Raw genomic sequence first — 15,968 nt, forward strand, 5'->3', positions numbered from 1 at the left:
ATTATAATGAGAAAATGTTGGATATGACTCATAGTTTACTGATAAGTAGATAAGTTTACCGATCACAGGTAATTTGGCGAACTAAATGGTTCATGTAGTATTTAAACACAAGTTGTTTACTTTTTTTTAAGACTGGTTGAAGGATTGACTAATCCGAGAGACATCAATCCTACTGCCTACTTGCGAGGGTGTTCATTTAAAGCTAAATTTTTTTTTCCTGTGAACCTGATATCTTGTGAGGAGGAGCAAATTCCAAGGATCCAAGCCTTCACCACTGGGCCAACCCATGTGGTTAACACAAGTTGTTTACTAATTATCGATAATCTTATAAATTAGACCGTAGTATTTAAACACAACTTGTAATATGTCACCCTAAGATTGAATAATAGAAATGACCGAACTCTTATTTGTGTTTTTAACAAGGGTGCTATTATAACAAAAAGAGAGTGAGAGAGGGTTTTCTTAAACTTGGTGGTACATTAGGAGAGTAAAACAAAGCATAAAATTAGAAGAAGCACTAAGTCATTGGTTTAGTGATGGCTTTCACACTAGAGAGATGTGAAGATAACATGATGTTCACTATGGAATCTCAGAAGTCAGTGCCTGCTCCTTTCTTGACAAAGACATACCAACTTGTTGATGATCCTCTCACTGACCACATTGTATCTTGGAGTGATGATGAAACTACATTTGTTGTTTGGAGACCACCTGAGTTTGCTAGAGATCTTCTTCCCAATTTTTTCAAGCACAACAACTTCTCAAGCTTTGTTAGGCAACTAAATACCTATGTGAGAATCTTTAAATTCTAACTTTTATTTTCTCTATACTTCTTGGTGTTGTTTCTTTTTTTCTTTATCCTTCGATGAACTCTAGTAATCTAGAGTACTGTCGGAAGGTAAATAAAGTCTGGTCAAAGATCGTTCTAGTCAGGAGTTGAACTCGGTTAAAATTGTATGAAAGATTTTGAGTAAGACAAACTTTTATCTAATTTGAGTTAGATTTTACCATTTGCCTAGCTTGACTAAGTTGGTCTAATCAGGTCATTAAAAGTGGAATTAATTTGGAACTAGTAACTTCTATAATTAGTGTAAAAAGTTAAGGTCTCACTTAGTTTTCATATTTCTTCCAATATTTGAACTCTAAGAATAACTGATGATTTTACTTAACTATCTGATTGCATTCATAGGTTATACAGTTCATTATTATTGTTACATGATTGACCATGATAGCAAACCATCATATATTTAGTCACTGTTTGGATAAAAGCGATTATAACATAAGTGCTTATGTTTTAACTATTTCTATAACAAAAGTTAAAGGAAAATCAATTTTTTTATAAGTTATAATTTTCTTTCCAAAGTTATCCTATTTATGAAAACAAGTTCAAAACAACTTGAAAATGTCATAAGTTGTCTATAAATTCTCACAAACTATGAAACACAGACACAAACACTAGACACAACACCGACACATCTACACTCTATAAATTGAGAAAATGAAACAGACACATGTATCGGTGTCAGGTCGGTGCTAGACACCGACATATATCGAACGCTGAACACACTTTCAATATGAAGTATCAGTGCTACATACATCACAAATAAGTAGTTAAACTCATATAAGTCAATCCAAACAAGTCCTTACGTTTCTCCTCGTCTTGCAGGGTTTCAAGAAGGTGGTTGCTGATAGATGGGAGTTTGCAAATGAATACTTCAAAAAAGGAGCAAAGCATCTACTATGTGAAATCCACAGAAGAAAAACCCCTCAAAACTATCACCAACAATACTATGAACAACAATCACCACAATTTCATCAACAAGATCATGAAAGTATATGTTGGATTGATTCACCATTACCATCTCCAAAATCAAACACTGATATCTTAACAGCACTCTCTGAAGACAATCAAAGACTAAGGAAAAAGAATTTCATGCTCTTATCAGAACTCACTCACATGAAGAATCTTTACAATGATATCATATATTTCATTCAAAATCATGTGAGTCCTGCTACAACATCCTTTGAACAAAGAAGCAATAATAGTGCTATTTTGAAGCTTGTTGAATTGGATTCATCAGCATCTCAATTAGCAAATGATAATAATGTGGTTAAGGATAGTAATAGTTCTTATGTGAAACTTTTTGGTGTTCCTCTTTGTGGTAAAAAGAGAGTGCATCCAAGTAATCTTGATTAACAAGAATGATTAGTTTTTTTGTTCAGAGTTTTCCATTATCATGTTAAGTTTGTAATGGATTTCTCTGATTGTTTTGTTTTGTTTTTTGTTGACATTTGAAGAGAACTATGTTTTTATGTATAGTTGAGGTTTTTTATTTAGATTAATTAGATTTTTTTTTTTTTTAATTTAAGATTAATTAGACTTAATTAGTTTTTTCTTTGAAAAATTTCCATTACATGAATATCTCTTTTCAATCAGAATTCAAATCGTGAATCAACCGTTTTAAACCATCGTATAGAATAGTAATTTTCTATAGGCCTAACCAAAGCTAATGACAAAATAATCACTTGAGCATTGTGGAATTCAAATAGACGATAAATTATCTCTCTAAAAAATTTATCGTTGTTTTATTCACAAGTTTGGTTTCAAACCCGTAACATTGCTTAATTTTACCTTATTATGTTTTGACATATATCACTATAAATTTTTTACTAAATTAACAACCATTGAATATCAAGTTACTACTAACTTTTTCATCTAGTTTCATCTAGTTTTTTTTTTTTTTAATTAATTAAGAGCTTCTAAACATCAAGGTTGGGATAGACACCCCAACTTTGTTGGCATCCCTATCTTTCCCTGTCCTCCGTCTGTAGCTCATATTATTATTAAAAAGAAGAAAATAAAATATATACAAAAATTGGGGTGACATTGACCTAACCCAGTGCGTCCACACAAAAACGTGTAGGACAATAAAATATATCAACTTCTAATTAATCCTAAAAAACCAAATAGAAGTCCACACAAAAGCATTTCATCTAGTTTTTTTAAAAGAGAATTTTGTTTAATTAAAAGTTTCATATGGGAAATAGTTTAAATAACTTCTCACAAATAATTATTTTAAGAATTTCAGCTTTTGTCTACGACTTTTTTGGATGATAAAATTTGACAAACAAAATGATGCATATGGGATTGATGCGATCTAAAAGAGAAACTAATGAATGACAAAGGTTCTAAAATATGAATTTAGAAATGCAAACAAGAAGTGTCTAACATATCAAAATAGAACCAGAATGTAGTATCAATCATCTCATGCTACTGATTCAGAAAATGTCTGAGAAAATAGTATCTGGCTATCTGCATTGGCTAGCTGATCGGGTTGTAACATATAGTCTAGCAATAGTCTCCCATCTGTTGCCATGCTAAAGCTGTTAGATATAATATTAGTGGACTTAACATATTGTGCTTGTGCTTCTAAGTTAATCGTTTAGTCAGTTTAGGTTTAATATATATTCTATGTAATTCTTGTTTTATCAAGCAATGACATTTCGATATTATTGAAATCCTAGCCGTCACTTTGTGTTTTTTTTTTCTTCTGAACTTTAACATGGTATCGAGAGCATTGTTCGATCCACTTGAACCAGCAGTCACTTCCGCTGTTTGAGTTCCCAAAAGTTTCGGAATAAAATCGTGTTTGGTTTATAGTCGTTTCCGTTGTTGAGTTCCCAAAATCGTGTTTGATTTGCGGATTTTAGAGTTATGGTTAGTTGTCTAAATTAGTTTGATTTGATTTTGTGGATTTCTTATATGGTTTTTTTATTGAAAAAAATTAAAAATTGAGTCTGGTGTTTCTCCGTGTTGCATATGCGTTTCTTTGAGTTTTAGTTGTTAATTTGAGGACAACGTCGTTTGGTTGGCTGTGAATCTGAGTTTTAGAATTCCAGGCGGTGCTGTGTTTTTCATTTGGTAGCTTTTGGTTTGTTTGGCAAATTGTTAGTTTTGGATATGTCTAGTTTTTCTGATCCTTGTTTTGGGTATTGTTATGTGTGTGGTAGTTAACAGTTGTTTTGTTTGTTCTTTGAAGAAGGGTGGCTTCGTGAATTAAAATTGCAAGTATGCAATTGACGGAAACAGTGCGTGTCGTGCGTGAAAACAATATTGGATTGGTTTAATTTGGTTTTGTTTTGTTGGTTTAATTTTAGTTTTTTTTTTGAGAATATTTTTTCGGTCTAATGTAATTTTGTTTTTTGTTGTAACGAAATTAATAAAAAATATTCCTATTAAATTTAAAGTTGTAATGTAAATAAATCATGTGTTTTTCTCCATTTATATGCATTACAGTTGTCCGCTACTTAAATAGCGAATTATAATAAAAAATTCAATTTTTTTTTTGGGGGTTTTATGGGGGGTTGGGGGATGCGGGCTTGAATTATTTTTCCCGTTTGTTGAATTTGAACATGTTTCCATCTGCTACATATCTATCAGATCTTGTTCATTGTCTAAATAGCAGAAATCAATATTTTGACAGTTTATAGTTTTCAAATTTTTCATTCTGCTACTAAAGTATCAGACGCATTAAAAATTAGAAATTATGGAGAAAATTTGAAATCTACCATTCGCTACCTGTCTAGCGAACAACATCTGCTACTTACATAGCAAATCAATATGTGGTAAAGTTTCCTGCACCAGTCACCAATTTTGATTGACCACTTGTGCGGCCATGACATGACATTGGTCAATGCAAGACAGCTAAAATTATCCTCATCATTCACCTCTTTCTCACTCACTTCTATTTTCTTGGATTTGTTTTCCTTCATTTTTAGTTTTTGTCATTTCGTGTGTAAACGGCCGCATAGTCTATTGTCGTTACTCATATTGTTCCTATCAGCATCTTTAGTCATCATGGTTGGGAATAATATGGTAATTGATGAGAGACTTTTTGTGGCCAAGTTGGAAACAATATGACTAACAAAAATGAGTATCACTTAGATGAGGCTTTCCCATGCATAAATGGGATTGTCCCATGCTACTAAAATGGTAGGTGGTGGTAGCTAAGTGGCAGGCTGCAAGACCGAAAACAAAACTTGGACCTTCTAAGTGCAAACCTGTAGTGCCCAAAGCAAAAGCGAGACCTGACCGCAGTCATCTCCTAGAAGTTGAGATGTTTGATGGAGACAAACATTGTAAAGAGAACATGCCCCTCTTTTATCCCTCGGATGAAGATCCCATTCACGGTCCCTCATGTTATATTAATTTTGAAGTGAAATTTTTTGACAGAGTGTCTAAGTTGATTTACTTTTTCGGTCTAATGTAAATTTGTTTTTTGTTGTAACGAAATCAATAAAAATTATCCCTATTAAATCTAAAGTTATAATGTAAATCATGTGTTTTTCTCCATTTATATGTATTACAGATGTTCGCTACTTAAGTAGCGAATAACAAAAAGTTAAAAAAAAAATTTATGGGGTTGGGGGGTGCGGGCTTGAACATGTTTCCCGTTTGTTGAATTGTTTTTCCCATTTGTTGAATTTGAACATGTTTCCATCTGCTACATATCTAACAGATCTTGTTCATTGAAATCGATATTTTGACAATTTATAGCAAGGCGTGTGAGAAAACATAAGGGGTGCTAAAAGAAACTCTCTACTTTTTATTGATAGATATTTCAAAAAATAAGTTTTATGGGTAGAGATTGGGCCTATGGCCATAGGCCCTCACATACTATAGCCACTTGTAGCCAATAATAATCCCACTAGAGAGTTTTTTTGAAGGAAATTGGAACAATCCCACTAGAGAGTTGAAGTTTTTTTTTTTTACGCAAGAGTTGAAGTTAACTCTTTAAGAATCTAGGACATATATAGTTCACATTCATAGAGATAGAGAGATAATTTTGTAATGGACAAAATGGGTGGTGGGGGTATGTGATTTCAAAGTTTGTGAGGGTGTGAGTTCAAACTTTAGGGGACAAGCACAAAAAGATTGTATACCTTAGTGGAAAATATCAATGTAACCAAAGTGGATATGCTTAATTCATTCTATAATTTTCTATTTCATTCATGATCATCGTGAAGAAATTAATGAAAAAAAAAAAATGTTTGTGCCGTTTGCTCCATAACCTATGGAGAGAAATAAAACAACACATTAAAGAGACACAAAAACTTATGCTTATTGTGACATAGTGAAGAATCATACATATATTGCATTTAGATACTCACCAACAAATATGTCATGATTCTCAAATGGCAACATCACCAATTTAATACTTGTCTTTATATCAATATATTATTATTTTTAGTCTATATCATAACCCACTCAAAGCCTTAGCTTCAAAGAACATCACAACAAATGAGACATATCCCATCACAAGTTATTATTATTGGGTCCGATTAATTTTTAGCCTGATTCAAAAATAGTAATGGATAATTTTCATTCCAACAAGTATATGCCTCAAAATTTGGAAAGATCATTGTACATTATAGGAGATTATTCTCTTCTTTTTATTTAACTTTAAGATTGAGTTTATTAAATGACAACAATACATTTACACTCGCTTTCTAGTTGGCAAAATATGCTCGCACTCCACATGGCGAGATGGATAGTTATGTAATTTCAAGTGGTGTGTAAGGATTTTCAAGGGACACAAAAAGTAAATCTTTTATTTAATTTATAGAATACAAGTCCATGTCAACAATAAATTAGACTGGATTTTCTTTTTTGATAGAATAGTTAATTGGATTAAAATTATTATTTTTTTTTTCTAAAAAAAATAAATAGTACTAGCAGTGTTTCTTAGATTCTACCTTTTTTTTAAAAAAAATAAATTGGGAAGGGATATATTAAGTAAAAGGATGAGAGTTATTATTTTATAACTGATTTTGAGAAATATTTGAACTTAAAATTGAGAATTGGACTTAACTTATTCCTGAAAAATCGGCTAAGGTGAGAATTATTTTTACTTTATAAACACATATTCATACCATCTCGCAATCGATGTGAGATTTTTTAACATATTTATGAATATGTGTTTATAAAGTAGGGACAATCCTCACTGCCAAGATAAAAAAAACAAAATAATTGTGCCTAGTGCAGGCCAAATTTCACAATATCCTTTGTTTTTCTCCTGTTCCTTCGAGCACAAGCTAACTCTTCAAACATGGGTTTTTCTCTTATTCTAAGGCATAAAAACATCAAAATGTCCTCTAAGATCCCTTGAATTTGGTCACTTTTTGTAAGTAATAATGTGAGTTATCACTCACCAAGCCAATTTTGTAGGGTTGAGTTAGACCCGATACCCAATTCTAAGATGGTATCTAGGCATGACAATATAACTCATACCCGCGGGTAATCGTCCGCCCCGCCCCGATTTTGACGGGAAAAACCGATTTGACCGGGTTTGGGTTTTCCCCGAATTTAAAAGACATGGGTGGGGCAAGTAATGGGGACATTGATACCCACCCCAAACTCGTCCCCGAACCCACCCTGCTTATATATAATTATATTTTACCTCCCTTAAATTATAAACCCTTAAACAAAGTCTTAAATTATATTTATATGTTTGTATTTATTTTTTAAGTTGAGTATTAAATAAAGTTGTTTTTTCTATTTATACTAGTTATGAACCCGTGCTTCGCACGGGTTGAAATTGCTTGATAATTTTGAAAAAATTAACAACGACATATAAAAATGAAAAAAACTTATATGAAAATTGAAACTTAGTTATTTGAAAATGTTTGAAGAGATGAATCGTAAATACGGAAATGATTATTATAAGTAAAATGTTATAAACATTAACGATGTTAGTAATTGACTTTCGTATGATTTTTTTTTCATGATGTACGAAACAAAAGTAAAGACAATATAAAATATTTAATATATTATTCATGCTTCGCACGGGTTTTAATTATTTAAAATTCTAGAATTACAATTCAAAAACATTATATATCATCATGGAAAATATATATTGTTGTGTAATTAAAGTAAGAAACACTATAATAGGTGCACTCATAATGGTTTTTTGTCTATAATGGTTATTTTAAATATTCATTTTTAAGACATGTTCATGATATCCCGTCCCGTGACAAACTTAAACTTTAAGACATGTCTAACGTATCTTGTATATTGGTCAGTAAAATATGAAAGTCCGTATTATTAGTCATATATATATATATATATATATATATATATATATATATATATATATATATATATATATATATATATATATATATATATATATATAGAGAGAGAGAGAGAGAGAGAGAGAGAGAAGACTCATTCATTTTTCAATTAAAAATGACTATAATAGGTGCACTCATAATTCTTTTTGTCTATAATATAGTTATTTTAAATATTTATTTTTAAGACATGTTCAAGATATCCCGTCCCGTGACAAACTTAAAGTTTAAGACATGTCTAACGTATCTCGTATATTGGTTAGTAAAATATGAAAGTCCGTATTATTACTCATATATATAGACGACTTATATTCTTCATAAAAGTAATGAAAATATTCTACTGTACTATTTTTAATTAAAACATTACTATAATAAGTGCACTCATAATATTTTTTGTCTATAATAGTTATTTTTAAAGATTCATCTTTAAGACATGTTCAAAATATCTCATGACAAACTTAAACTTTAAGACATGTCTCACATATATCGTATATTGTTGATAAAATAAGAAAGTCCATATTATTAGTCAAATATATAGACGACATAAATTCTGCATAAAAGTAACGGAAATCTTCAACTATACAATTTTCAATTAAAAATGACTATAACAGGTGCACTCATAATGGTTTTTTGTCTAGAATATAGTAATTTTTAAATAGTCATGTTTAAGACATATTCATGTTATCCCGTGACAAATTTAAACTTTAAAATATGTCTAACGTATCTCATATTATTTAGTAAAATATGAAAGTCCATATTATTAATCATATATACCGAAGACATATTTTCTTCATAAAATTACCAAAAATCTTCTACTGTACTATTTTCAATAAAAAATTACTATAACAGGTGCACTCATAATGATTTTAATTTGTCTATAATAGTTATTTTAGACATGTTCAGGATATCTTGTCCCGTGACAAACTTAAACTTTAAGACATGTCTAACATATCTCGTATATTGATTAGTAAAATATGAAAGTACGTATTATTAGTCATATATATAAAAGACTCATTTATTGTTGATAAAATATTCATTTTTAAGACATGTTCAGGATATCCCGTATCTTGTATATTGTTGATAAAATGTGAATGTTCAAATTATTAGTCGTATACATTGACAACATAAATTCTTCATAAAAGTAGCAAAAATCTTTTACTATATTATTTTCAATTAAAACTTTACTACAATGGCGGCACTCATAATGATTTTTTGTCTAAATAGTTATTTTAAAATATTCATCTTTAAGACATGTTCAGGATATCCCATGATGACAAACTTAAACTTTAAGACAGCAGGTGTGACGTATATCATATATTGTTGATAAAATATGAAAGTCCATATCATTAATTATATATATTGACGACATATTTATATACAATTTTCAATTAAAAATAACTATAACATGTGCACTTATAATGGTTTTCGTCTATAATATAGTTATTATAAATATTAATTTTTAAGATATCTCGTCCCGTGACAAACTTAAACTTTAAGAAATGTCTAACGAATAATCATATATATATATATATATATATATATATATATATATATATATATATATATATATATATATATATATATATATATATATATATATATATATTGAAGACATAAATTTTTCATAAAAAGTAACGAAAATCTTCAACTGTACGATTTTCAATTAAAAATACTATAATAGATGTTTTGACTATAATAGTTATTTTTAAATATTCACCTTTAAGATATGTTCAGGATATCCCGTGACAAACTCAAACTTTAAAAAATGTCTGACAAATATTGTATATTGTTGATAAAATATGAAAGTCCGTATTATTAGTCGTATATATTGACGATAAAAATTCTTCATAAAAGTAACAAAAATCTTCTACAATACTATTTTTAATCATCTTTATTTTCAATTAACCATCTTTATTTTCAAATCAGAGATTATTAAACACTCTATCCACCACCTTCTATGTTAGATCTAGATAATCACAGACCAATTTTTGAAAAAACATCACCATAAAGTGACTTTTCTCCACATTCTCTACAAAACCCACAACATAAAAATGAACATTAGAATATTTTCTTCTGTAACCACCGCACCGGAAAATGAAACCACCGTGTGTGACTTCGTCATACATTCTTTTTGTACATGCAAGAATAACAATATAATTAAAGACATTAAAAGAAGGAAAAAATCAGATATGGTTTGAATCAATTTGTTTTTTTTAATCTAAGTATAGTGATTTTTGAACGGAGTATTTTTTGTCTATATCTGGGTTTTTTTATTATGTTTTTAATTATTATTTTATAGACATGAAGTTATATTTAAAAATATTCCTTTTTTTTTTCCTAGATCTAATATTTTATACTGTTTATCACTATTTCCATTTTTTTTTTTACGGTACTATTTCCATCTTTGTTGTTCTGTATCTTTTTGAAGTTTAATGTGAAATTGGAATTTGAAAGATAAAAGGTCAATACTCCTTTATTTTGATTAATACAGTAGATCTACTACAATTGATGAATTTTTTTTTTTAAAAAAACCTACAATTGATGAATTCCAGATACTATATGATGATGTTTTTTGGAACAGTATTAATCGTCATTTTTGCGTAGTACTTAAGAGTTATGTTTATATCATTCTAACTATAGTATTAATAGTTTGAATGTTAATTTTTTTTTTATCATTATCGATTTTAGTTATTTTTATATATTGTGCATTTATATATTTAATTTTAAATTTAATTTATAAATAACGTATCTAAGCTGTATTGTATCTGAAATTTTGAAAATTTTCCCGTATCACCGTATCAGTATCGTATCACGTATTCATAGTACTAAAAATTAACTAAATTGAATTTTTTTTTAAGTCCACCATCTAGAAGAGTCCATCATTAACTTAATTGAATTTTTTTGAAGTCCACAATCTAGAAGTCCATCATTAACTTGATTGAATTTTTTTTTGAAGTCCACAATATAGAAGAGTTCATCTCTCTATTCTTTAACACCTCATTTGTTCAACATAATCTCTCTCACACCAAAGAAGCTCTCTCTCTCACAAACAAACCCTAGCTGCTCAATTGGAACCGGAAATATACCTCCAACATCATCATGTTGTGCTACAAACACATTTGTACCATCTTCTTTTCTATTTATTAGACACCATGAACCAATTTTTGAAAAATCGTCGTCATAGAGACTTTTCTCGACCTTCTCTACAAAACCCACATTATAAAAATGAAGATTGAAATACTTTTTCCGGTAACCACCGTACCGGAAAGTGAAACAATCGTACCGGAAATACTGTGCGACTTTGTCATCTCCATTCTTTATGTACATGCAAGAACAACAACAAATTAATTAAGACATGAAAAGAAGGAATAAAACCATATCTGCTTTGAATCGGTTTGTTTTTATTTAATCTAAGTAGAGTGGTTTGAATCAGTTTATTTTGTTGTTTATATCTTGTTTTTATTTTTTCTCCGATTCTTTTTTCTTTATATTAATTTTTTCGATTCTCTTTCTAATTATCATTTTTTTTAGGCATCTTTCTTTCTTTCTTTTTTTCTAATTATCATGTTATATAGACCGAAGTTTTATTTAAAAAAGTTTCTTGTTTTGAGATAATTTATTTTCTTTCTAGATCTAATATTTTATACTGTATTTCCATATTCTTTGTTATGTGTTTTATTTTTTATTTAGAAATTGAGATGAAAAAAAGTTAATTCATTTCCTTTCTAATATAAATTTTTTTTATACGGTAAAAAGTTAAAATATAAAAATCTTTTTTAGGCGAAACGATTAAACTGATGAATGGCCACCAAATGAAGTTTAATGTGAAAGTTGGAGTTTGAAAGACAAAAATGTCAATACTCTCTTTTATTTTGATTTTTGTTTTTTTCGTCCCTGTCACTTTTTTTAAGCTCATTTCTTGAGAGTCATAAAATAAACAGTATTATTAACATCTACCCAGATATTTGTTGTGTTGAGCATTAAATTTTGCTGCAAATAGAAAAAACTGATTTGTTATATAATGAAGTTGAAGATTATAAAGATATGATAGCAATAAAGAATAAAGCGGAAGAATGAATTTCACTAACATGAAAAGATGCAGCTGAAGCAAACTGGTTTGTAGGCATTCTTTCCATTCATTCTAGGATGAAACACAACAAAAAGTTAATAGTGAAAAAATGCAGAAAAAACAAATAAGCAGTAGTGTGTGGTTTCTACCTTTTAGTTTATAGTTGTTGAAGTAGTCTCCTAATTATTTATGCATCATTGTAGTTACTTATGTACAAATTTATGTTTGTTGAGTATTTCTTATACTATGAGATCGTTTTCTAATAAATTCGGTTGCCTTACAAAAAAAAAATAATGATATGAAGGACATAAAAAATAAAGGAGATATATGAACATGAAAAATAGCGAATTTGATAATCGTTGTGTTCATACCTTTGTCAAGAGGATGAGAGTTTGATTTGACTTTTGTTCTTCTTTCTACAAAATGAGGAGAAAAGATAAGATGTTAGTAATATGTAGAAAGATGAAAAAATGCAAATGCAAAGAAAAAGTGAGGAATAAGAGAAAGAAGAAAGTATATATGTGAAAAGTGAAAGGAAAGATATATTATATAGAAATAAAAAATGCTAAAGAGGGGGAAAACTTTTTTGAATTTTGAATTAAAGTAGAAGACCTTTAGGAAAGTAGAGGGAAACTGGTAGCATTTAATGCATATGCCACGTGTATTTTTTTTGAGCTTGTGGAAGGTGAGGGGTATTCTGGTCATTTGAATGGCTATTTCTTTGTTGGATAGAAGTAGATTCTTTGTTTAAAAAAATCATATTGTCGAAACAAAATAGTTTTTGACTTTTACTCCTTTTTAATAAAAAAAGTACCAAAACTCAACCAAGTTCATATGAAGGTGAGGCGGAATGGAGATACTCGAATCCCGTTGGGTATGAGTTTGGGGTTCCGATTTTCATACCTGTTGAGAATTGAGACGGGTTTGGTGAAACCCGAACTTTATGGGTTGAGTTTGGGAAAGATAAAATTCGTCCCCGCCCCGCTCCATTGACATGCCTAATGATATCAGAACATCTCAAGATTTGTTGGGCCACCTGCTATCGGGCCACCCACCATTTATATCCACGCACGAAGCCCAATGGTGCTGGGCGTGAGGGGATGTGTTAATAAGTCTCATAATGGTTGTGAGAGTGTCTGGATATGAGTTTATATATAAAGTAGAGACAATTCTCACCTTATAAGCCGATTTTATAAAATTTAATTAGACTCAACTCTTAATTTTAATAAACCCCTTAATTTCTCAGTATAATTTTTGTATGCAACTATAATGATTAATTTCTTTGACAATAGCACATCGGAGGGTTTGCATATCTCAAATAGTAAATTTGCATACATGTAAGTTAGGAATGGAACCTTTCTTCAAAAAAAAAAAAAAAAATTAGGAATGGAACCTATAATAGAAATAATATTAGAGATGGAGCTTTTGCTAAATAAACCTATATCCTATTGTCATATATTTATCATTTAGTCCCTAAAATATGATATATATTTTCATTTGAAAAGGCAAGAATTTGGCATGTTGATATAATATCAGACCATGTCAAGAAAAACGTTGATCATCATGATGACTCTTTTTTTTTCTTTGAACAACATGATGACTCTTATGATTTTAATATATTCATATATTTTGAAAATTGATTATAAAATAATTTAAATTACAAATTGGCTATCAATAATAAGTTAGTTCATATGGTAACAATTTTATATTCTCTTAAATAAATGATATTCACTTTTGCGTATGAAAAAATATTTGGTTCAAATGGAAAACTCCACTTTATATATACCTTATAAGTTCTCAAGCAGAGATTGATCACTGCTAAACAACTCAACATAATAACGAGAAAGAAAAAAAACTACAAATTGACTTTTTTTTTTAATTTTTTTTACGAACTACAAATTGACTTAAACTTAAGAGAAAATATATTTTAACACAACTTTAAACACAAACCAAATGTTATTATACAATTCTTTTCTCCGTTTCTTCCAATCAAATCGGGGCCGGTCTTGAGGCAGGGCAAGCAGGCCCACAACTCAGGACCTAAAAAATTATGGGTCCTCAATTTTTTTTTCTTTCAAGCCCATCATATTAAAAATAGAACAAGCAATATTTGCAGATACAATATTTCAAGATATCCAAATTGGCACAGTGGACAGCGCTCTGTTCCTGGGCACACGCGGATGTGTGTTCGATTTGCAGCATTGGTAATTTTTTTGTTTTCTTTTATTTTAAAAGAACATAAATAGTGATGAAGAGAATTGAGCCCCACTACCACCAACAAATAATTGTACCCATTCATATTAAACATTATATAAATTATTTCAAAAATTGTGTTTCTTTTTATAGAATAATAAGTTTTTTTTCTTCTATAAATACAATCACTCTACAACCCATAGTTAATTTTACTACTTTATTTTTTTAAACTATATTTTGTTATTTCTTTTAAAATAAAGAATTAATTTCTAAAATTATGTTGCAATTTATATTAAAAACAATATCAATTTTTAATGATATTAGTTTGAAAATGTATTTTGTTATGATTGATTAGAATATAACTTTTTTTATATTATTGATGTTATTTATATTTTAAATAATTTTTTTTTTTTTTGTATTAGGAGCCCATTTTTATTATTTGCCCTGGACCTCTAAAATCTAGGGACCGACCCTGAATCAAACCAACATTTATATTGAATGTATTTTATACAGTATTTATATGTGGAAATATGAATGTTCTAAACTTAAATTTTCCCTACAACACAAGTTGGTTAACATCAATTTGATAGTCCTCATTTAGGGCAAGTTGTCGCTGGAAATAAGATGGGCGTCATTTTCAGCATAAAGGCAAGTAGCTTATTTGCATCACGTTGATGTAGAATTGGAAAGTGTGCACAATGCATGGTCTCTATAATTAATTAATTAAATAAATTATATACTATATACTAATAATGTAATGTAAAGAAAGGAAGAGGTCCATTATATATATGTTGAGGTGATGGACCACCGAAAACATCTTGGCCAAAATCAAATTCAAAATCACCAAACTTTGAAAGTGAGGTGAGGACATGAGAATAGATGATGAGGGCAATAATTGAATAATATGTGATGACAAGATTTTAACATAATATTTAGACACACACACACACTATATTTTGTCAAAATTAGTTTTTCTTTTTGGTGCAAATCTCAGATTATATTGTTTTATTGCTTTAGAAATTTGTTGTAGGCGTTTGTAGCAGACCCGGGTCGATTGTTGTTGCAGTTATACACAGTAGTTAATCTCGATCGTCATATATGATCAAACGGTTCAGATTTATGCAACACCAATTTAATAGTTTATTATTATATTTGATCTTGACCCTCAAAATTTGATCAGACGGCCAATAATAGTTACTGCACGCAGTAACTACATTAAATCCAAATTTATTTGTCGCTATAGGGATCAAAAACATATTTAACCCTTAAAAGTAGTATATGCAAGAATTTGAAACTATTGAACGTCGATCAAATGTGTTTTTAAAATTATTACACATCTAATCTAAATTATAATATAAATTTTCAAAATTTTGAGGCTTAATGTTATAACCCAACTTGTAGATGGCCATTGAGATTCATCGAATGTGAATTAAGTCCAACATTAAATGGAAAAGTTAAAGTTAAACAAGATATAATCATATAAGCAAAAAGACTCATTAACCTAATACCTTAATATTTTGAATAAAAATATGTAATCAAAATCATTTGTATAATTTTCATTATGTTCAATATATTGATA

At 29.3% G+C, this 15,968-nt stretch overlaps 1 protein-coding gene across 1 annotated transcript; it reads left to right on the forward strand.

The window, feature by feature from the left end:
- The first annotated feature begins 395 nt into the window (after positions 1–395).
- On the forward strand, positions 396–2,317 carry LOC123923176 (heat stress transcription factor B-4b). Its single transcript, XM_045975847.1, has 2 exons — positions 396–788; positions 1,664–2,317. The coding sequence occupies exons 1-2, from the start codon at positions 537–539 to the stop codon at positions 2,192–2,194; spliced, it is 783 nt and encodes a 260-aa protein (XP_045831803.1). The 5' UTR covers positions 396–536; the 3' UTR covers positions 2,195–2,317.
- Positions 2,318–15,968: the final 13,651 nt, after the last annotated feature.

Source organism: Trifolium pratense, linkage group LG4, assembly GCF_020283565.1.
Source record: "Trifolium pratense cultivar HEN17-A07 linkage group LG4, ARS_RC_1.1, whole genome shotgun sequence".
NCBI lineage: Eukaryota > Viridiplantae > Streptophyta > Magnoliopsida > Fabales > Fabaceae > Trifolium > Trifolium pratense.